This window comes from Silurus aristotelis, assembly GCF_946808225.1.
Source record: "Silurus aristotelis genome assembly, chromosome: 8".
NCBI lineage: Eukaryota > Metazoa > Chordata > Actinopteri > Siluriformes > Siluridae > Silurus > Silurus aristotelis.
The window spans coordinates 3,391,387-3,415,889 of NC_139581.1; the positions used below are offsets into that span (position 1 = coordinate 3,391,387).

The 24,503-nt window shown below is 39.4% G+C and overlaps 3 protein-coding genes across 4 annotated transcripts; all 3 read right to left on the bottom strand.

The window, feature by feature from the left end:
* Window positions 1-538: 538 nt before the first annotated feature.
* LOC310730490 (olfactory receptor 4C3D-like) lies at window positions 539-1,421 on the bottom strand (the record flags this gene model as incomplete). Its single annotated transcript, XM_083549517.1, has 2 exons — window positions 539-1,027; window positions 1,189-1,421. 2 exons carry the CDS (start codon window positions 1,419-1,421, stop codon window positions 697-699), a joined length of 564 nt encoding a protein of 187 aa, XP_083405643.1. The 3' UTR covers window positions 539-696.
* A 10,434-nt stretch (window positions 1,422-11,855) lies between these two features.
* LOC310730491 (olfactory receptor 51I2-like) lies at window positions 11,856-12,581 on the bottom strand (the record flags this gene model as incomplete). The annotated part of the gene is made up of 1 exon (XM_083549518.1): window positions 11,856-12,581. The coding sequence occupies one exon, from the start codon at window positions 12,579-12,581 to the stop codon at window positions 11,856-11,858; it is 726 nt and encodes a 241-aa protein (XP_083405644.1).
* An 8,475-nt stretch (window positions 12,582-21,056) lies between these two features.
* rhoga (ras homolog family member Ga) lies at window positions 21,057-24,499 on the bottom strand. 2 transcript variants are annotated; one of them, XM_083548184.1, is made up of 3 exons: window positions 23,061-24,499; window positions 22,944-22,987; window positions 21,057-21,811 (listed from the first exon to the last, which is right to left on the bottom strand). In XM_083548184.1, the coding sequence occupies exon 3, from the start codon at window positions 21,786-21,788 to the stop codon at window positions 21,216-21,218; it is 573 nt and encodes a 190-aa protein (XP_083404310.1). In that variant the 5' UTR covers window positions 21,789-21,811; window positions 22,944-22,987; window positions 23,061-24,499; the 3' UTR covers window positions 21,057-21,215. The 2 variants fall into 2 exon arrangements, with proteins under 2 accessions (XP_083404310.1, XP_083404309.1); XM_083548183.1 differs by lacking the exon at window positions 22,944-22,987.
* Window positions 24,500-24,503: the final 4 nt, after the last annotated feature.

Here is a 24,503-nt window from a genome sequence, read left to right on the forward strand (position 1 = left end):
ACATAACAAAATAATAATAATAATAATAATAATAATAATAATAATAATAATAATAATAATAATAATAATAATGTCAAATTTAACACAACATGAGCAATTCTTAATTCGGTTACTTTTTAAAATGTCCTCATTCATGTGATAGATACAGTCTCAGTGACCCAAAATAATGTATTTTCCTAAACTGGAGGTAAAAGACATGTTCTTACTCTAAATAAAAGATTCTGTGCAGCTTTTTGTGCGTACAGTCATAATGTTCAAAAGTATCTTATCAGATTTGAACAGAACACATGCTTTTAATTGACTCAGGTTTGTAACATTTACAGGCATATTTCTTATTAGATGACTAGTAGATAAAGCCACAGTTTGGGTGTTTATAGAACAGACATGTATTCAGCTTATGAATGCGGTATAGTGGAACAACATGCAAATAATTTACAAACATTTTATTAAATATTCGCTCAATCGTATATGCATGTTTTACAAATGATAAATAAATAAAAATGTAGCCAGTGACATACTCAATCAAATAATTGTCCATTAATCACATACATTTGTTGCAGTATTAAAAAATAGTTCTCCAATAGTTACTGTATATTGCATTAATACTCATATCTATAACAGCAGAGATTATTCAGGCCTGTAAAGTCCTAGTTTCTGATAATGACAGCATACCAAATTTCTTTCTCCTGTTTCCAGTTAAATAGAAGAAATCTTTCTTTGGAAAAATATAAAAATTGTTTGGCGAATTTCTCTTGTTTTAAGCCCATAAATCAAAGGGTTAAGAATCGGAGGAAAAATAACAATCGACACACCACAGGCCCTTTGTAACGATGGAGAGATGGATTTAAACCTGTAGGTAATCAGTGGTAGGAATGTGTTGATTTCAAAAATCAGAAAAACAACTAAATGCGTCCCACATGTGTGTATCGCCTTACTTATAGATGTTTTTCTTTTGAAGAAAGACAGATGATTAGGATTTTGATATACGTTAATGATACGATAAGTATGGAAGAGCCTTGTACCAGAGCTATAGTAAACAAGCCATAGTAGTTAACCGCTCTCATATCCTCACAGCTTATTGACATTAATGATGGATTATTACAAAATATGTACACTATATTGGTCCTGCAGATCTCTTTGCTTAATGTGAGCACAAATAAAATCCCAATAATAGAAAAACTGAGGGACCAGACCATACAAATGAGTTTGACCAGGGTACCCCTGGTCATCAGACTGTGGTATCTCAAAGGCATGCAAATGGCAATGAACCTGTCATAAGCCATAACAGTGAGAAATAAAAGAAATCCGGTTCCATAGAGGTGAATTACGATGCCTTGTAAGACACAAAGAGGGTAGGAGATTTCTCTTCTCTGTGACAATATACTGCAAAGCAGCTGAGGGTAAAAACCTGTAGCTCCCATTAGGTCACATAAGGACAAATTAAACAGCAGTATGTACATCGGCTCGTGCAGATTCCTTTTTGCAGCAATAGTCACAAGTAGCGTAGAATGGAAGAGCAAAATTAGACAATATGTGATGATGGTAAAAATGAATATTGAAAAAGCACTGGATGGTGATATGTCTAATGACTCCAAGGTCAGAACAGTCATAAAACGTGTTAAATTTGATATCATTGTAAATGCAAATCTGGATAGAATAAACTTTTGGTCAAGAGTTCTACACAGACAGACTTTTACTTCTGTAATTCTTTCTTACCTAGACTAAGCTGATAAGACTAAGTATACTGATGACCAATTCTTTTAAAGTGCCTCAGCATTATAAAACCTACAAAATGAACACACCTGAGACATGTGTGTTTATTATCATCACTCAGACATCCACCCAGAGACCTTAAATACTCAAATCTCTGTTAACTTTATCCCACAGGTCCATTGTTTTTCAAATCTCAGTTGTTAACTGTAGGTTACATAAGTCTGTGAGTTTGTGAGGAATCCTCTAAACTTTGCAGCTTACAGTGACCTATAGAAAAAATAACCCAGGCATTAGTGTTGCACAAGTCAGTGCACTCTTAGTGCCGGTCTCACTCTAAATTAAACATGCCAAATTAAACATGCAAATCACAAATAAGAATTTTAAACCCGATCGGTCGAGGCCTGGGTTACCAACAACTGCCACAGGTATCGTTAGCCAACAGGGTACCGGTGGAAATTGGGCTACTGTTGGCCGAAGGAGGAAAAGAAGAGGAGGAAGACATCTACAGAGACAGCAGAAAAAGGAGAACTGTAGGAGAGTGGAGGTTAGAGTGGATACTTTAAATGTGGGTACTATGACCCAGAGGGAGCGGATATGATGGAGAGGAGAAAGGTAAATATGTTGTTCAGTAGACCAAGTGGAAAGGGAGTAAAACCAGAAGCATTGGAGGTGGCTTAAACTGTTCTATCATGGTGTGGATGGAAAGAGAATTGGTGTTGGGGTGATTTTGAAGGAAGAGTACAGTAAGAGTGTAGTGGAGGTGAGAACAGTTTCTAATAGGTTGATGAACATAAAATTGGAAGTTGAAGGGGTGATGATGAATGGCTTATGCTCCACAAGTGGGTTGTGAGATGGAGGAAAAGGAAAAATTCTGGAGTGAGTTAGATGTAATGGTAGAAGGTGTCAGATCAAGTTAAGTCAAGTCAAGTTTATTTCTATAGACCTTTTCACAACAGAAATTGTCTCAAAGCAGCTTTACAGAAATGAACAGTTAAGGTGAATGATGTGTATTTATCCCTGATGAGCAAGTCATGGCGACTGTGGCAGGGAAAAACTTATGAGGAAGAAACCTTGAGAGGAACCAGACTAATCCTCATTTGGGTGACATCAAGAGTTTGATTATAGTCTCTAAACAATACAGAACACTGGAGAGTGAGAACTAACATAAACACTGCAATGTAAGATTATAAGTAATGTTCTTTCTACAGTCTTTTACAGTCATTTGTGGTTATAGAACTAGGAGCTACTGAGCAACTCATAAAATAGCTCAACAGCTTCTCCATGCCAGAGCCTTTAAACACTCAAAGAGGTCCAATGTGCAAACTTCACATGAGGTGGGATCCAATTGGCACTGGTACGTCTCTAGATGGTTCGGGATGTTTGCGAGTGCGGCATCTACTTCTTAAAGGTCCACAATCTTTATGGGTGGGACGTGACTGGAGCTGGCCAACCTCAGGATGCCTCGGGATGGGGAAAGAAAGAGAAACAGTGGAGAGGAATTAGCGTAGCTGCTGTTCATTATATTAACAGCACAAGTTGATAATGTGCATGTGATCAGATGTACTGGAGCACAAGGTTATGATGTGATGTGTGTTATGTGTAGAACTCGCTAAAAAGATATGTCTTTAATCTGCACTAAAACTGGGAGAGTGTGTCTGAGCCCCGATCATAAGAAAATTCCAAAGTTTAGGAGCTAAATGTGAGAATGTTCAACCACCTTTAGTGGACTTTGCAATTCTAGGAACTACTAGAAGTCCGGAGTTTTGAGATCTCAGGGAGCGTGACGGAGTGTAGCGTGTTAGAAGACTGGAAAGATACATGGGAGATAAACCATTTAGTGTTTTATAAGTAAGAAGCAATAGTTTGTAGTCAATTAAAAACTTAACAGTGTCAGTGTAGGGATGAGAAGATTGGGGTTATATTATCATAATTTCTCGACTTTGTGAGAACTCGGGCTGCTGCATTCTGGACAAACTGTAGCATGTTTATTAATTTAGCAGGACAACCACCTAGTATTGCATTACAATAGTCCAGTCTGGAGGTCATGAACGCATGGACGGGCGTCTCTGCATCAGATTTAGACATGTTCCTTAGCTTAGCAATATTTCTAAGGTAAAAGAAGGCTGTTTTTGTAATATGGTTGAAATGATTTTTAAAATACAAGTTAGTGTCTAAAATAACTCCCAGGTCTTTTACTGTTGAACTAGTAGTTATAGTAGATCCTTCTAAATGCAGGTTAAAATGCTGGAGCTTCTGTGTACTGGTTTTTGGGTGGATGAGCAAAATCTCCGTCTTATCAGAATTCAATAAGAGAAAGTTTAGTTGAGATAAGTCATCCAATCTTTTAATTCTTTGACACACTTAGTTATCTGAGCCAATTGAGCTGTATCGTCTGGTTTTAATGAGATATATAGTTGGGTATCATCAGCATAACAGTGGAAGCTAATCCCATACCATGCAGGTCCTAGAACTGAACCTTGTGGCACCCCATAATTTACTTGTATTCACCTGGATAGCTCTCCATTTAAGTCTAGAAAATGGTATCAATCAGAGAGGTAGGATTTAAACCAGCTTAATGCCTGTCCCTGAATGCCGATGTAATTCTGTAAGCGATCTAAGAGAAGATCTTCATCTATAGTGTTGCAGCACTAAGATCGAGCCAAACTAACAGAGAAATGTAGCCTTGGTCTGAAGCTAAAAACAGGTCATTAGTGATTTTTAACTGGAGCAGTTTCTGTGCTATGATGGGCTTAAACCTGACTGAAACTCATCAAATATATTGTTCTCTTGTAAGCAGGAACAGAACTGGCCAGAGACAATCTTTTCTTAAATCTTAGACATAAATGGGAGATTTGAAATGGGTCTGTAATTTGATAGTGTGTTAGATCCAAATTAGGTTTTTTAATGAGTCAAGTCAAGTCAAGAAGTCAAGAAGCTTTTATTGTCATTTCAACCATATATAGCTGATGCAGTACACAGTGAAATGAAGCAATGTTTCTCAAGAACCCTGATGCTACATAAAACAACATAAAACAACAATCACAGTAACAGAAAACACAGGGCCAAGGATTAGTAAGAGAAATCCTTGCCACATAAAGTGCATGTGTGCAACCTGGTGCAAACAGTGCAAAAGACAACACAAGACAGTGCAGTACAACACAGGACAGTGCAAGACAATACACAAAACACAAAATAGCTCCGCCATTAAACCTGTTGTAACAAAATAAAGTGAAAAGTAGCAGAAAAATGCAAACAGAATATTGTGCAAATGAGCAAGGTTGATGACAAGGTGAGGTTATCTGCCGACTGAACACCTAGGAATTTGGTGCTCTTGACTATGTCCACTGAGGATCCATCGATGATCAGTGGAGAAGGGTCACTCTGTGTTCTTCTGAAGTCAACAACCATCTCTTTAGTTTTGTCCACGTTCAGAGACAGGTTGTTGGCTCCACACCAGGCTGTTAACCGTTTCACCTCCTCTCTGTATGCTGACTTGCCGTTTCTTCTGATGAGTCCCACCGCAGTCGTGTCATGGGCGAACTTGATGATATGATTTAAGATGTGCATTGCTACACAGTCGTAAGTCAGCAGAGTAAACAGCAGTGGACTGAGCACACAACCCTGAGGGGCTCCAGTGCTCAGTGTGGTGGTGCTGGAGATCCTGTTTCCAATCTGGACTGACTGAGGTCTCCCAGTCAGGAAGTCCAGGATCCAGTTACAGAGGGAGGTGTTCAGGCCCAGTAGACTCAGCTTCTCAATCAGGTGCTGAGGGACGATCGTGTTCAATGCTGAGCTGAATTCTATGAACAGCATCCTTACATACGAATCCTTGTTGTCTAGGTGGTTGAGGGCCAGATGGAGGGTTGTGCAGATAGCATCATCCGTGGAGCGGTTTGGACGATACGCGAACTGCATGGGGTCCAGTGCGGGTGGAAGCTGGGTCTTGATGTTTCTCATGACGAGCCTCTCGAAGCACTTCATCACAATAGGTGTGAGTGCAAAGGGACGATAGTCATTGAGGCAGGAGACAGTCAACTTCTTCAGCACGGGTATGATGGTCGTCGTTTTGAGGCACGTAGGAACAATGTTGCTGCTCAGGGAGATGTTGAAGATGTCGGTGAAGACATCTGCTAGCTGTTGTGCACATTCCCTGAGCACTCTGCCAGAAATGTTGTCTAGTACAGCAGACTTCCGTGGATTAACTCTGCATAGAGTTTTCTTCACTTCAGCTGTGGTTAGACAGAGCACCTGGTCACTGGGAGGAGGAATGGTCTTCCTCGCCACCATGTTGTTCTGCACCTCGAACCGGGCGTAAAAGTCGTTCAGCGCATCTGGGAGGGAGGCGTCAGGGTCACAAGCAAGTGATGTTGTCTTGTAGTTCGTGATCGCCTGGATGCCCTGCCACATGCGCCAGGTGTCTCCACTGTCCTGGAAGTGGCCATGAATTCTCTTGGCATGTGCGCGCTTCGACTTTCTGATTGCACGGGACAATTTGGCCCTTGCTGTTTTTAAGGCTGTTTTGTCCCCTGCTCTGAAGGCGGAGTCTCTTGTTTTTTTGTCTCTTGTGTCTCTTGTGCGCCAAGCAGCGCACGCACCTTGGCGCACCTCATCCACGGCTTCCGGTTGGAGCGTGTAGTGATGGTCTTAAAGATGTTCCGTCATCAATGTACTTGCCGATGTAGCTGGTCACTGTTGACGTGTACTCTTCCAAGTTGATGAAATCGCCGTTGGTTGCAACTTCCCCGAACATATCCCTGTCTGTGCATTTAAAGCAGTCCTGGAGAGCAGACATGGATCCTGCTGGCCAGGTTCTCACCTGCTTTCGAACTGGTCTTGAACGCCTCCTGAGTGGTCTGTATGCTGGGATCAGCATAACAGAGATGTGGTCTGAGTATCCGAGGCGGAGGCGGGCCTTCGCCTGGTATGCGCCCCAGATGTTTGTGTAAACAACATCCAGCATGTTTTCTCCTCTGGTTGCAAAGTCAATATTCTGATGAAATTTGGGAAGCACAGTCCTGAGATTTGCATGATTAAAATCTCTGGCGACAATAAACAATCTGTCAGGGTGTGTGTTTTAAAGTTCACTAATGGTCCCGTAGAGCACGCTGAGCGCTTCCTTAGCATTAGCGCTAGGTGGTATGTACACTCTAAACACAATAGCGGTGGTGAATTCCCGTGGTAAATAAAAATGTCTACATCTTACAACAATAAACTCCAACAGTGATGAGCAGTAGGTAAAAACAAGTACAGAGTTCTTACACCATTCCGTGTTGATGTAAACACACAGACTGCGCCGCGAGTCTTACCGCAGAAAGCTGCATTTCTGTCGGCACGGAACGCAGCTAGCCCGTCCAGCTGAACAGCGGCGTCCGGAACTCTGTCGCTCAGCCACGTCTCAGTGAACACAAATACGCAGCAGTGTCTGTACTCATGCCGAGTAGCTTGTTGGAGTCTGATGTAGTCCAATTTATTGTCCAGGGAGCAGACATTTGCCAGCAGTAGAGATGGCTCGCTTTTCATGCTTCCGTTTCCGCTTCCTGGCGCAGCGCTTTCGATTTCCCCTCCGTCCATCTGCCGCAGGCAACGGCGAGGTCTGGAGGCCTGGTTCTCAAAGCACGCCGAGGTCGCTCTGATGTCCATGTGTTGTGTAAGGTGGGCTACAAAGTTAAAGTAGCACTATTTTGGGTCCGGAGCGGCCGCTGCGAGCTACTGCCACGCCGCCATCTTGGATCTTTCTAGGGGCCTAATAACTACTAACTTGAGGGGTTTACGGACGTGACCATATTAGTTGGAATAGGATCTAACAGACATGTTTTTGATTTGGCTTTGGTAATAACATCATATAGCTCTTCCTGTCCTGTACATGTAAAGCAGTGTATTTGTGAAGTTGTATGTACGATTGGATTATTAGACGCTGTCAGATGTTAAACCTCCACAATAGTTTTTCTAATACTATCAATTTTTCAGTCAAGAAATTAATAAAATCCTCACTACTAAACTGTGATGAAACACATTTTTCAGATACGTGATTTGTTGTTAATTTAGCTACTGTACTAGAAAAGGACCTGGGATTGTTATTGTTGTTTTCTATGAGTTTGCTCAGGCGTTCAGCTCTAGCAGCTTTTAGCGCCTGTCTGTAGCTGAGCATACTGTCTTTATTCGCAATTCTAAATACCTCCAATTTATTTTTCCTCCATTTTCCAAGGTGTATCTGGGAATGAACAATTGGTGATTGGGGCAGACTTTAATGGGCATGTTGGTGAAGCGAACAGAGGATTATTGGGCAACTACTGCAGAAGTGATAAGGGAGACAGCTAGAAAGGTACTTGGTGTGACATCTGGAAATAGAAAGGAAGACAAAGAGATGTGGTGGAATGAGGAACTGCAGGGGAGCATAAGGAGAAAGAGTTTGGAGAAACAGAATTGAGATCGACAGAGTGATGAGCAAAGTAGGCAGGAGTACAAGGAGATGCAGCAGCAGGTGAAGAGAGATGTGGCAAGGAAAAGGCATATGAGGAGCTGTATGAGAAGTTGGACACTAAGGAAGGAGAAAAGGATTTGTACAGATTGGCCAGGCAGAGGAACCGAGCTGGGATGTGCTGCAAGTTAGAACAATAAAGGATGGAGCTGGAAATGTGTTGACTAGTGAGGAGAGTGTGTTCAGAGGATGAAGGGAGTATTTTGAGCAGCTGATGAATGAGGACAATGAGAGCTAGAGAAGGTTGGATAATGTGGAGATGGTGAAGCAGGAAGTGCATAGGTTTTGTAAGAAGGAAGAAGAGTGGAAAGCTGGAAGGACCAGATGACATATCAGTAGAAGTGTGGAGATGCTTAGGAAAGATGGCAGTGGAGTTTTTAACCAGGTTGTTCAACAAGATTTTGGAAGGTGAGAGGATGCCTGAGGACTGGAGAAGGAGTGTGCTGGTACTGATCTTTAAGAATAAGGGAGATGTGCAAACCTGGAGTAACTACAGGGGAATAAAGTTGATCAGTCACACCACGAAGTTATGGAAAAGAGTAGTGGAAGCCAGGCTGAGAGAAAAGGTGGCCATCTGTGAGCAACAGTATGATTTCATGCCAAAAAAGAGAACCACAGATGCATTATTTGCCTTGAGGATGTTGAATATAGAGATGGTCAGAAGAAGTTGCATTGTGTGTTTGTGAATTTAGTAAAAGCGTAAGACAGGGTGGAGAGAGGAGTTGTGGTATTGTATGAGGAAGTCTGGTGTGTCAGAGAAGTATGTGAGGGCGGTGCAGGACAGTGGGACAGCAGTGAAGTGTGCAGTAGGAACAACAGGCTGGTTAAAGGTGGAGGACTGCATCAAGGATCGGGTCTGAGCCCTTTCTGTTTGCAATGATGATGGACAGGTTGACAGACAAGGTCAGACAGGAGTCTCCATGGACTATGATGTTTGCGGATGATATTGTGATTTGTGGTGAGAGTAGGGAGCAGGTTGAGAAGAGCCTGGAGAGGTGAAGATACACGCTGGAGAGAAGGGGAATGAAAGTGGGTCGGTGTAAGACAGAGTACATGTGTGTGAATGAGAGGGAGGGCAGTGGAGGGGTGTGGTTACAGGAAGAAGAGGTGGAGAAGGTGGAGGAGTTCAGGTACCTGGGGTCAACAGTGCAGAGTAATGGAGAGTGTGTTAGAGAAGTGAAGAAAAGAGTGCAGGCAGGGTGGAGTGGGTGGAGAAGAGTGATAGCAGGAGTGATATGTGATAGAAGAGTATTTGCATTTCGTTGCCTTGTACATGTGTAATGACAATAAAGTTGAATCTAATCTAATCCAATCTGTGAAAGTGAAAGGGAAAGTTTATAGGACTGTGGTGAGACCTGAGATGTTGTACAGTTTAGAGACAGTGGCATTGAGTAAAAGACACGAGGCGGAGCTGGAGGTAGCAGAGCTAAAGATGTTGAGGTTTTTGTTGGGAGTGACGATGATGGACAGGATTAGAAACCAGTTTATTAGATGGACAGCGCATGTAGGACGTTTTGGAGACAAGGTAAGGGAGGTCTGATTGAGATGGTTTGGACATGTGCAGAGGAGGGACATGGGGTATATCAGTAGGAGAATGCTGAGGATGGAGCCGCCAGGAAGAAGGAAAAGAGGAAGACCAAGGAGGATGTTTATGGATGTGGGGAGGGAAGACATGCAGGTAGTTAGTGTGAAAGGGGCAGATGTAGAGGATAGGGGGGTGTGGAGACGGATGATCTGTTGTGGCGACCCCTAATGGGAGCAGCCAAAAGAAAAATAAGAAGAAAAAATTATAATATAACGTGGATAATGTGCAGGATTATATTGAGTTTATGAAAGAGATTATGTATTTTTACATACATAATCTATACACCAGTGGTGGGCCATCAAGGCCTTCAAGTCCTTCTCTGCTGGCTTAAATTTAAAGTCACTGATTTATTATCTTTTTTTATATTTATCAGGAGAAGTGTATACTTTATTGTCTGGCAGTCTGTAACTGACTGTGACTAAGTCTGTTGCAGGAAAGTGTAGTTTCTTTTGGCTATAAACTTTCTTGGAACTAAATTGTGGGTAAAATAGTATTTCCTTGTTGCTAAATCCAAGGCAAAAGTTTTTATTTTTTGATAGAAAAAACCCCCACAAATTTTCGAGGTTCAAACACAAAAATCTCGTTTATTTCTCGATTGACAATATATTGATATATTAATATGACATGACGTCCAGTTACCAGCGTGACACTACTGCTACTTTTTACTTAAGTACGTTAGAGCACAAACTTCTTTACTTTAACTTGAGTAATAAAGTATAGTCAGTACTTCAACTTTTACTAGTCTTATAAAACATGAATATCTCTACTTTTACTCCAGTTCACACATCCCTGACAGAATAATCTGTTTGTTGATTGCACTTTTCTCTGGACTGTTAGCAGAAGACCCAAAGAGCATCCCTGGCATATTAGGCCAATTTCATAAAATTGATTTACAAAGCAGGCGAAACTAAATCTAGCTACTTTCTATGTAATGCATTATTAAGGCTAGACGAGAGCCACCTCAAACCCTGGTTCAAGGTCAGCTATGATACAGTATGGGAAAAGGTAGCTCAATGGTTGGCCACTGATTGGACGGTTAGGGCTTGAACCCCAAACTGTCAGTGTTGTGCTTATGAGTAAGGCCTATATCTTTCTCTGCGGCATGGTATCATAGAAGACCATTTGCTTCTGCTCCTTTTAGCTTCCTAACAAGCTGGGATATGCAAAGAAATAATTTTACAATTGCTGTAATTAGATGTGACGAGTAAAAGCCTTTTTTTTTCAAGAGCAGGTGACGGATTAAATGCTTTACTATAGAACATGCCTGCTTATTTATTTAGCCTCTTTATTTCTAATTATATGATCGATTCTTTCATTGTCATGTGTAGAAAAAAGAGTTAAAATATTAAGTAAAAAAGCACAAACAAACCAAATCACATTATAGACTTACAACACGAAATCCCCTTTATCCACTGTATGGGTCAGTACAGAAACACAGTGCTATAATATTGGATAAAATATTCTGCATGATTTATTCTTCCAAATAATTTAGTAAATGTACAAAACATTTCAGCTTATAATAATAATAATAATAATAAAAATAACAATAAATTAAAATAGTGTTTATTATCATTTAAATAATAATAATTTAGTGTTTATTTACTGGTTCATGCGATATTTTAGTCTCACTGCTTGCTAGTTGTTGATATGAAAGTCAGTTTGAATACCTACAACAGAAGTACGTTCAACTCATAAGTGCTGTAATATGCAACAGTTCATACATACATCTGTTTTAGACATGTAGTCTGTTTTTTTTTTCTAAAACCCACCAACACAATGCACCTTATCGCCTAAAAAGTCAAATCAATCGGGTTAAATCTGTGATAAATGATATTAATGAAGAAATAATTAAGCATAACTGATAACTATAATAACTATACTATTAATACTGATATTTATAAGAGCACAGAACAGGATTAGGTGATTGCAAATACAAATATTCCTTCTTAAACTGCATTTAGTTTAAATAATTATATACATATAGTTTATATAAAAAAATCAAATATATTTTATTACTTTTAATCATAATTTCAGAGTAGGAAGTATATTCATAAAAAACAATTTTAGGTTTGTTTCCTGTTAGCTTGAGGATACCTTTTCCTGTAAGAACCTGAACACTGTCTGACGTAATTCTTTTGTTTTCAACCCATAAATCAAAGGATTAAAAATCGGGGGAATAATAGCAATCGCGACACCGCAGGCTCTTCGTAAATGTGGAGATACTGCTTCTAACCCATGAGAAACCAGCAGTAAGAATATTTTCACCTCAAAAGTCAGAAAAACCACTAAATGTGTCCCACACGTTTGCATCGCCTTACTTATAGATTTAGCCTGTTTTGTAGAAAGACACGTTATCAAGATTTTTATGTACGTTATTGATACCATCATTACAGAAAATCCTTGAATGAGAGCGATAATAAACAGGCCGTAGATGTTAACCACGCTCACATCATCACAGATTAGCTTCATTAAGGACGGATTATTACAGTACGTGTCCACTATATTGGTCCTGCAGATCTCTTTGCTCAGCGTGAGCACAAATAAAGCTCCGATCATAACAAAATCGATGGCCCAGACCAAGCATATAGATTTCACCAAGGTACCTCGAGTCATCAGACTGTGGTATCTCAAAGGTTGGCAAATAGCAATGTATCGGTCATAAGACATAACAGTGAGAAATAAAAGAGATCCGGGTCCATAGAGGTGGAGAAGAATGCCTTGTAAGACACAAGCAGGGTAGGAGATTTCTCTACTCTGTAATAATATACTGCAAAGCAGCTGAGGGTAAAAACCTGTAGCTCCCATTAGGTCACATAAGGACAAATTAAACAGCAGTATGTACATCGGCTCGTGCAGATTCCTTTTTGCAGCAATAGTCACAAGTAGCATAGAATGGAAGAGCAAAATTAGACAATATGTGATGATGGCAAAAATGAATAAAGCTAACATTATGGATGGTGGTATGCCCAATGGTTCCATGGTCAGAATTGCTGTGGAACGTGTTAAATTGTAACGAAGAGATGGGTTTTCGGCCATTGCAGCTTTTAAACCTGGGAAATAATATAACAAAATAATGGTTAGCACATTTAATATAGAAAAATAATTGTTCTGTTTTATAACAGCTATGACTTTCTTTTTACCTGGAGTAAAAAAAACTTCAGTAAATGTGCTACAGCATCACAAAACCCACAAACCGAACACTTCTTAGTTAATGATGTATAATGTCCTCACACAGGTATCTTCACAGTGTCCTAAAATATTTGCAGCTAAATCCCACAGCTCAGTTGTTTCTCTTTTTTTTTTTAACTCCCAGTTGTGAACTAGGTTACAAGGGACAGTACGAGCAAATCTCTAAGCTTTGAAACTAAAAGTGGCCTGTGGGGGGGGGGGGTGTAATTTAAATAGGATGATGTGCATGCATATCTATTTGAAATAACTACAATAATATAATAAAAAAAAAAAAAAACAATTAAATGATGTAATATGCCTTGCCTTGTTTTGCATGAAATTTTGGTTCCTATTGTTGAGGTTCTTTATCCAGTAAAGTTCTCTGCATGGCCCAATTAAAAAAAAGATGGGAGTACATAAATGCCATGCACACACATGAAACAGACTAAATGCAAAATGATGCACATGTTACAGATTATCACTAAGCTAGGGGCATTTCTTACATGCATGCAATTGCTGCTACATGGACATCACTTTACTCTATCTCAGTACTAGACGAGACAATGCCCTGGGAGCAGAGATGGTTGGGGCCTATTCACTAAGCCACCACGGCTGCCAGGGTGGTGGAGCAACATTCTCAATAGAGCAGGATGGAGTTGTGCCATCCATAGCAAAGCAGGGAAACAAAGTAATGACCAAGGCATGACCTTAAGTGGAAATGGTACAGGTGTTTTTCAAGCTCCTATCATTACCTGCACAAAAACAATCCTAAAAGTAAAGCATATCGGTGTGTATGTGTGTGTGTGTGTGTGTATATATATATATATATATATATATATATATATATATATATTGGTGTGTTGCAGCCTGATACCCTGATACTACAATCGTTGGATTGATTATTTTTCCAATAATGAGCAATAATGAACTGAATGAGCCTGTTCTGGTTCCTGTTCCTGATCCCTGTTCTGCTCTGCCTCCCTTGTTCTGGTTTGAACTCTGGACAGGTTTTTGCTTTGCCCCTTTGTTGTTCTGTTTGCTGGCTCTTGGATATTTGGACTGTTTTTTTTCTCTTCTGATTTTTGTCTTCCCTGCATCACCCTGTTTTCCCGGTATTTGAATCGAAGACTGTTTTTTCGGTTTTGGCTTTTGGATTTTGGGTTCTTTGCCCTGTGATTTACCCCCTGCCTCTTTATTAATTAGTTTTTCATCTTACACCTGTGGCATCTTGCATTTGGGTCTTTCCACTCACCCGCATTCCTGACATTGTGTGTATATCAGCATCAGATAAGAATAGATGGTGAGAGTGTTTGTTTCAAGGTTCAGGGAAGAGGTCAGACAGGGGCTTGGTGGTGATGAAGAAGTGCTGGATTATTGGGACACTACTGCAGAAGTGATAAGGGAGACAGCTAGAAAAGTACTTGGTTTGACATCTGGAAATAAAAAGGAAGACAAAGAGACGTGGTGGTGGAATGAGGAAGTGCAGGAAAGCATAAGGAGAAGAGCTTGGAGAAACAGGATTGAGATTGGCAGAGAGTTGAGAAAAGTAGGCAGGAGTACAAGGAGAAGCGGCAGCAGGTGTAGAGGGATGTGGCTAAAGCAAAAGAAAATACAGTTCAATTCATTTTTATTTGTATAGAACTTTTAACAATGAACATTGTCTCAAAGCAGCTTTAATGCAATGATAAAAATGAATAAGATGTTCTTTATAAGTGTACGTTTATGAGCGAGCCGGTGGCGACTGTGGAAAGGAAAAACTCCCTGAGATGGCATACGGAAGAGACCTTGAGAGAAACCAGACTCAAGAGGGAACCTCATCCTCATCTGGGTTGCACCGAATGTCCATTTATTACAGTTAAACGATGTTGAGGTGTGCAGTGATGGTGATCAGATGCAAACTATAGTCCTGTGTCAGTGTATCAGAATGTTGACATTAAGTACAGTCCAAATCCATCCTCAAAGCTCCTGTGTTACATTTCATGGCTCCTCAGGGCATTAATGAAAAACCATCCCCTGCTGCACAGACTGGTATCCAATTAAAGAGAACACCATCCAGAGGCCAGGACAAAGCGGAAAGATTTGAGGAGAGGGGCACAAACACTGGTTGTGGTATTGTATGAGGAAGTCTGGTGTGTCAGAGAAGTATGTGAGTGTGGTGCAGGACATGTACAAGGACAGTGTGACAGCAGTGAAGTGTGCAGTAGGAATGACAGGCTGGTTTAAGGTGGAGGTTGTATTAAACCAAAGATCGGCTCTGAGCCCTTTCCTGTTTGCAGTGGTGATGGACAGGCCAACTGAGGATGAAGCTGCCAGGAAGAATGAAAAGAGGGAGACCAAGGAGGAGGTTAATGGATGTGGTAAGGGTAGTTGGTTTGAAAGATGTAGATGTAGAGGACGGAGCGTTTCAGCATTCACATTCATCCAAAAGTATACAATGGGGTTCATAGGCCCTATAGCAGGCCAATCAGGACCTCCTACATCTTCCAACCCATGGAAAGCAGATCTTCATGGAGCTGGCTTTGTGCACATGGTCATTTCCATGCTGGAACAGATTTGAATCTCCTAGTTAATGTGAAGGAAATATTTCATGCTACTGCTTTTAAAGACATCTTATATAATTTTGTGCCTCCAACTTTGTGGCAACAGTTTGCAAAAGAATCACATATGGGTAAAGTCTGGTGTTTTTGTCAGTGGACAGTGTACCTTTCTGTGGTTTAATTCCATATCAATCAGTGTGTCAAATAAATGTATAGAATTGATAAATGACCTTTATGTAATGGATTGAAGTTAAAGCTCAAGGTGTAATGCAAAGCTGTGGCCACTAGGCGGGAGTACACTCACTCACTCACTCTCTCTCTCTCTCTCTCTCTCTCTCTCTCTCTCTCTCTCTCTCTCTCTCTCTCTCTCTCTCTTTCTCTCTCTCTCTCTCTCTCTCTCGCTCTCTTTCTCTCTTTCTCTCACACACACATGCTTGATGCTACTAAGACTTACAGATCGCCTCAGTTTGATTTGAGAAAAAGGAAGAGAAACTGGTCTCTAAACAACCATTGCCACACTAGCATTTTTTATTTTATTCTGAAAGTACAAACCAAAGAGTTTGGTTGATTAAGGGTCTAAAAATTCAGAGTTAGATTTGCTAAATTCCATAAGCACAAGCCAAACAGGCTCACAGATGTAGTAGAGTCAGGTGATCAACAAAGATTCTTGACTATGCAACAATAAAAATGGATAAGAAATGAAAAAGAGTTTAAGCGCTTGACACTAATGTCAGTGAGGTAACCAGGACCAGCACTTTGTAAAGAGGTGTAAAAATGGTGAGTATTTAAAGATCTGCAAACTCAACGTTTGTAATGTTGTGAAGTGGAAGGTGATGGTGGTTAAGATGTTGATCAGAAGGTTTCAATTTTAAATCTTGCCACCACTAAGCTGCCAATGCTGGGGGCTTTGAACAAGGCCCTTAATATTGTGAGATACCTTTACATAACAGGCCTACAATTATCTCATACATACATTTAGCAGATGAGGGTTAAGGGCCTTGCTCAGGAGCCCAGCAGTGGCAGTTTGGCGGTGTAGGGATTTAAACTCTCAAACATCTGCTTAGGAGTCAGAACTACTTGTGGATTCCATAAAAACTTACAGATTGTGGATTTTTACAGAGAAAAGATAATTTTACACTTCATGTATGACGCTCTTTTTAATTTACTGGACTCTCGTAATAACCTAATAGTTAAAAATAGTAGCAGAGAATTAGCAATGTTTAAATGGATAAAATTGTGGTTCTGAGTAGATTTAAGTTCATATTTAAAAAATAAAAAAATAGAAATGTCCACTGCTTTTCGAAACGGTGAGGTTAATCTCATGGTATTCTCTCACAAACTTGTTAATTATAGTAACCCGATGTACACTTTCCAGACAAAATTGTGCTTTTTGAAGACATCCTATACAATTAGACACCATTGTATAGACATCCTGTACAATTGTGCGCTTAGAACTTTGTGCTAGCGGTGTGGTGAAGAAACACACATGGCTGGAAAGGTCGGGTGTCCCAATACTTTTGTCACTATAGTGTATTCTAAAGTGCCAGGTAACATGAGGTTGACCACATTTCTGAATTTCACTGCATTTCTCAGAAATAACTATTTTATGTATGTTTATTTTATTAATCCATGATATAATTTCTGTACGGCTTTCAGGAGCAGAGGTTGTGTGTAATGTCTGATTGTGTGACTCCTTAATCAAGAAATTATCACTGGAACCTTATGATAAAAAAAAAAATTATTACTTCATAAGGGTTAACAAAAAAGGGTTTTACATGATTTTATCTTTCATTTAAAACTATAATTTTATTACAAAAATAATAATTAAATTTTTAAACTATAATTATGAATTGATTGGATTAATTTTGGAGCGACTTAGCCAGTAAGGTCAAATATTAAATTTTTATTTAATTTTTTTTTCATAAAAAATTCAATAATAATAAAATAAATCTTTCCAGGAAGCCTAAAATGTAAGCGTTTTTTATTTTTTCCACAATAATTTTTGTTAATGACTCGGAATCACGATGACTAGCAAACTCTTACCATGTGTTATGTTAATGATTCAAACAGTGATGACTATTTTCATACATGTTTCTGAGGTAACAGTATTTATTTAGTGCAAGTTTCCTAGAAATCACAGAGTAAAAAGGATCTAATGAGTGTATCCAGACTGGGATCTCATAGGTACCAGTTTTTGGTACCATTGTACTAAATTTCCTGAATATAAATGATAATACATTTCATTGATATAAAGTATATTGTCGCACGCCATTTCTGATCGAAACAATTTTGTGGTTCTTCTTTTTACAAATTCAAAATTGAGCCGTTATTACTTTCACATTTAGTATTATATAACTATTTCTAATATATATATATAAAACTGTGTCTTCCTGTGAGGCTTCTTCATGGTTAAATGTTTTTTCTTTTCCGTGCTCTCGCCTTGTAGTCAGCTTTTTTGCGGTAAGAGAAACCAGCTTATTCATTTCCAGTGATCAGAAGACTCAACCGAGTTCCTCTTTCATATCAGTCTGAATCTCTGCCCTATGCTTTGGCAATAAGGTATGACATGTTAAGTTCTCCATTTTAGGCGTTGTGTCTGAAAACAACTGAGTCAGCATTCAAAGAACCCTGTTTTGTGTGAACTTGTGTTGGTTTTTGTTGTTTTTATGTACGTAACACCTCGGTTTTGGGCGAAGTTGCAAGGTTTCGATACGTGCTGTAATCTCTATGGTTGGAATGACCATGAAAGCCGACTTGACCAGACTTTTGAACAAGAACCCTGTAATTTTTTTTTTTTTTTTTTACATTTTCTTGAGATTTTTGGAGTTTGCTTGTGGAGATTTGTGTGAAATTCATTCAGCCACAATGGTGTTAGAAAATGTAGGTACTGATGTAGTTGAGGTGAGGAGGTCTGGGGTGCAGTCAGCGTTCAGAGCTCTATAGCAGGCGAGTCAAGATCTTTATGGAGCGGTCTTTGTGCACAGGGGTGCTGTTGTGGTGGAACAGGTTTGGTTTTTTCTATTTGAAGTAAAGGAAATATTTCATGCCACCACATCCTGGGGGAGTGGTAGCTCAGTGGTTATGGCTCTGGGTTACTGATAATACGGTTGGGTTTTAAACCCTGGTATCGCCAAGCTGCCACTTTTGGCGCTCTTGAGCAAAGCCCTTAACCCTCAGTGCTCCAGGGGGCGCTGTATCATTGCTCACCCTGCGCTCTGACCCCAGCTTCCTAACATCACTGGGATATGCGATGAAAGAGTTTCACTGTCCTTGAATGTACATGTGACTAGTATGAAGCAAAGTTCTTATTTTTTTTCTTTTTTTCTTTCAAGGACATTCTATACAATTGTGTGCCACCAAACCTGACATAACTGTTCAGAGAAGAAACGCATATGGATGGAAATTTCATGTGTCCCAGTACTCCATATAGAGTATAAAGCGATTACACAGAAGTCATGTATTTCCGATTTCAGGGCACGTTTGTGACATGATAAAATGCACTTTCAGGTGAAGGCGTATTACACACAATCATGAGAGCTACTGCAGATACTGGACACTCCAATAGCACCACAGCTGATGACTAACAAACTATTTACATCCATTCTTCCAATGATTCAGCAACAAAATCCAAAAATTCAGCAGTGACTAATTTTCTGCGTGTTTTGTTACAAATCACGGGACATGGTCATAGGACATAAGACAGTTTTTCTTAGAAAGAGAAAAGCTTGTCAGGTGTGTGCACAGGGCATTCGAGAATAGAGGAACGCATGAAGGCTGGGATCTCATCATACTTAAAGCCTGTGTGACAAAACCTTTTTGGTTGCATTCTTAGTAACTCTCTGTTCAGGGTTGTCGTGTTTTTATATTAGTGTATTATTTTGGAGAAATTCAACCAGTTAAAATAATAATAATGACTCCGTGTGTGAGATTTAGAGAAATAAAGCCCAATGCACATGTCTAGTTGATCCCAATGATGAACTGGAGAGATGTAGCTGAGGAACTTTCAGAGCCAGAATTCACACATTCACAAATCTTTATGTTCATGAAAAAAATAGGTTTTTATATCTTTGAAATCTGCTTTAATTCTTTACATATATCTTTATATATGTATGTATATATATATATATATATATATATATATATATATATATATATATATATATATACATATATAAAGATATATATGTATGTATGTATGTATGTATGTATGTATGTATGTGTGTATATATATATATATATATATATATATATATATATATATATATATATATATAAAGGGTGTAAAGGTACAAATATTCGTACCGAAATCTTATCGGGACACAGTTTCCTCAGGAACGTAATAAGTGGCGGACCCCAAGTTTGTTTAGTCTCTGCCTTACACTTTGTGCTTTTTCATAAAAAATTATTTTTAAACTTGAAAACATACACAATGAGACTAGAGTTAGCGCAGTGTCACTGTGGCTGCTCACTCCGTACGGCACATGCATGAAAATGCTAAAGAATCAATAGCGCTAGCACCACTTCCTGGTTAAAGGCTAACGCTAGCGCTATGGATTCTTTAGCGTTTAATGTACAGCTTTGAAAATTTCTCTTAAAAGGAGAAAATCCTGACAATGTCACATATCGGGGGACTGAATAAATGGATGGAAGGAATAAGGACATTTGTTAAAGTTTACTGAAATAAGTATAACAGTATAAAAGTAGATCATATCTTTAGAAAAATTAATAATAAATATAAAACACACACACACACACACACACACACACACACACACACACACACACACACACATCTGTATTACCCAAATGTAAACTATTTAATTTTTGTAATTTTTTTTATTTGTGCATTGATTAATTAGTCAATTTATTTAAAAAAAAGTGTACTGCAGTAATTTTATTTATTCTTTTTTTTTTTTTTTTTTTATAAATATTAATTTATATATTATTAAACCAAGCAGGCATTTTATTAGACATTTTAAATGTAAACTGTACAAATGTTGATGATCACAAGTATTAATAACAGTAAATTGTGTTAATAGAAAATGACAAGCAATTTTATGGTTTGCACAACCATATATATATATATATATATATATATATATATATATATATATATATATATATATATATATATATATATATATATTCATTCATTTTCTCCCGCTTATCCGTAATTCCGGTCGCGGGGGCAGCAGTCTAAGCAGGCCCCCGCCTTCGACTGCTGCCCAATCCTCACAGCACCGTCCCTTACGGTCCCTCCTGCAGGTGGTGAGCCCACGGGAAGGCGGCCCCTCGTCACTCCGATGTCACGGACCTTGATATTTCCCTCGTAAGGGACCCCCGGAGCATAGAGGGGCTTGCTCAAGGGCCCAAGAGTGGCAGCTTGGCGATACCGGGGCTTGAACCCCAAACTTTCCGATCGGCAACCAAGCCACCACTCCCCCTATGTTGAAATCATTATATATATATATATATATATATATATATATATATATATATATATATATATATATATATATATATATACATATATACATATACATATATACATATACATATATATATATATATATATATATATAATAACCTTGAGACTATTTTAAACACTTCCTCTTCTATATTCACACTATTTTAATAAATGGGAAATACTTTAAAATACAGGAACTCGGGTTTTTAGAAAGTCTTAAGCCCTCTTCAGTAAAAAAACAAAACAAACAATACTCCAATAAAATGTTTATAAAAACACGCAGATCTTTCTACGCACGGGCTTTGGGTTCAGAAAGGCTTCGACTGCCTTTACGAATACCTCCTTCACCCCATCTTGGTTAAGAGCTGAGCACTCGAGGTACTCGACAGCCCTGATTTCTTCAGCCAGCGCTTTTCCCTGCTGCTGAGTGACCAGACTCTGTTTCTGTTCCTTTAATTTTTGCAAAATTTCTGGATCTTGTCTGTGATCTTTTTTGGTTCCTACCAGCAGAATGGGTACATTGGGGCAGTGTTTCGATACCTCAGGATACCACTTTAGCTTGATGTTCTCAAAAGAGGTCATGCTGGAGATAGAGAAGCAGACGATGAAGACGTTGGTCTGCGGGTACGATATGGTGCGCAGACGGTCGTACGCTTCCTGACCCGCCGTGTCCCATAGATTCAGACAGTAGGGGTTGGACTGCACTGTGATCTCCGAGCTGTAGTTGTCAAACACGGTGGGGATGTACTCCTTGGGAAATGCGTTGGTGGTGTAGGAGATCAAAAGGCAGGTCTTTCCTACAGCTCCATCTCCAACCACCACACACTTAATGCTTTGCATTTTGATCCAGCTGCTTCAGACACCTGAAAAAGGTCAGCGTTTATAGTTAGAGGTTCAGGGTTTGTGAGAGGGAATCACTTCTAATGTATTATTGAAAAAAATATAGGTCATTAATTCATCTGATCAATGGCCTAAAGTGCACAATCTAAAATTAGAGCAAACGTCCATTCCTAATTATAAATTCTAATCCACTCTGCAGCAGTTTGTGATGATAAATGACATTAACTAAGACATATTCTGAGATTGCAGACCATCTAGTAGAACATTGTGCAGGACAGGGCAGGGTAAGGCAAGGTGGAGCAGAAGATGTGTGCAGATGTTAAGTAATGTTGCTTTTGATACACACATATTAACCCATATAACCTTCTCAGAGTAACGCCAGAATGTTGGATGAAAACACTGATGGATTCTGATTAGATATTTTGCCTGTTCTTTCCTGCTCTGCTTCTAAAAGCTTTCTGCAACTTAAACAGAATGCAGCTGCATGGCTTGTTTTTTAACCTTCCTACCGTAGCTTCACACAAACACCACCCCTGCTCCACTCCCTCCACCGGCTTCCTGTAGCTGCCCGCATCAGATCTGTAACCCTGATGCTTGCCTACAAAGCCAAAAACAGATCAGCACACTGCTACCTCGCACCACTTTTCTTACCCCCACACTGAACCACACTCCCTCCAGACCTCAACCACTGCTTACTGGTCACACCATCTCTCAGTGTACAAGGAAGACATGCTTCCAGGCTCTCGGTTCTGGCACCAAGGTGGTGGAAGGAACTTTTACTTGATGTCCAAACAGCTGATTCTTTAAAATTTCAATCCATGAAACAATAAAACCAGTGCCTCTAAATGTCTGGCAACATGCCCACGTAAACACGTTTAACAACAAATCCAGGTTGTGTATCACAGACGCTCGTTCTTGCGTTTATGATACGCTGCTTGGATTTGTTGTTAAATGTGTTCAACAGTGAAATAATGACAATGTTTGTTCTTTGAAGGTTAAATAAACTGCGGGGGGAGGGGGGAGAGTATTTTTTGACATGCAAAAATATAAGTGGCTTCTGCTTGCAAAGTTTTGGTCATTTGACATCATAAAAATAAAATAAAATCAATTAGGAGATAAAAAAAACATTTGTCATTTTTTTTTTTTTTATCTCACCCTACTTCTGGCCCTCGTTCATCTTTCCTCAGCTCTACGTAAAGCTAAAATGGAATGAATACAATATAATGACACCTACACGTATATAATAAGTAACGTCTGAGAGCTGGAACATACCCCAGTGCACGGTGGTCCTGTATCTCTAGCGTACTGCGTTTTATCAGTGCGGGATCCAATCCTCGGACGGTAAATGTACTCCTTCTCACCCGCGCTGCTATACAGCCATGTCAGCTACATTCACTTGTGTCTTCTAAACAGAAACCTTGTGGTGAACTGAGTAACGAGGTCGTTTTTGAGGAAGCGTTCTGTCTCACAAGGATTTTTTTTTTTTTTTTTTTTTTAAGTCTCTGAATGTGCGTGAACCCGATTGCAAAATAACTGGTGCAAAGATAAGTAGGGCAAAGAAATTATTAGTGACTGTCTACAGTGTCTGGTGAGAGCACAAGGAGCATGTTGTGTGTGTTTACTGGTTAGAAAAAGAGCTGAAAAAGAGCTGGATTGTAGCTGAAAATGATGCTCATGTGGTTTTAACTGTGTATCGAAGGAAGGAGGAGGTGTGTGTGTGGGAGGGGGTGTTTGTTGTGTCATATTCAGGATATTAGCACACATCCTGAACATGGTTCAGCAAATTACGATAAAATAGAAAGAATAAAACAATGTATGTGTGTATGTATGTGTTTTTAGTGGACTTTTATTAACCTCCTACTATTTTTTTAAATCTATTCTTATACATTTTACACAGTTTTGGAAAAAAAAAAGAGGCTTGGGACGCAAACACGACTTTTCCTGCGTACCTGAAATTCAGTGAATGAAATGAGCTTAACTGCGTGTTACCTGGAGCTCCAATACAAATGATATGACCAAAAGACCCTTCCAGCCATGTGTTCTTCTTTCCCCAACCTGTTACCACACAGAGGTAAACAATGATATAGATGTCTTTGGATGAAGTAGCATGAGACGTTCTCTTTACTTGAACCCGAACCTGTTGAACCAAAGCTCGCTCCATGAAGCTACATGTGTTGGAGTGGATGATCTCCTGCTATCTGACCATCATCCCTATTGAACACCTTTGAAATGAATTACCTGATCATACTAATACCATTGTGGCTGAATGAATCTTACACAAAATCCAGTGGAATATCTTCCCAGAAGAGTGGAGCTTATTGAAACAGCAAGTGTGGACTAAATGTGGAATTGGATGATCAGAAAGAAGCCAATCTTATGCTTAGGTATCCCAAAACTTCTGGCCATATATTGTATATTCAGGTCCCCAGACATACATCTCTTTTTAAATTAGAAATATTTAAATCATTTTTATGATCTTTATTAGGAAATATGAAATCCTGTTGTCATCTTATCACCTGTCCAGCAGATGGCAGAATTTCACACTAAATTTCTGCCCTGCAGTCCAACACATGATGTGCATGAGTTTTACTTCTAACCCGCACTTTGGGTGGCGCTTTATACACATCAGCACCCGTCCAATCAGACAGTATCAACGACTAGCCAATCGTGATCAAGTAATCCGGCCGCTACAATCCAATCACAACCAGGGGGTGG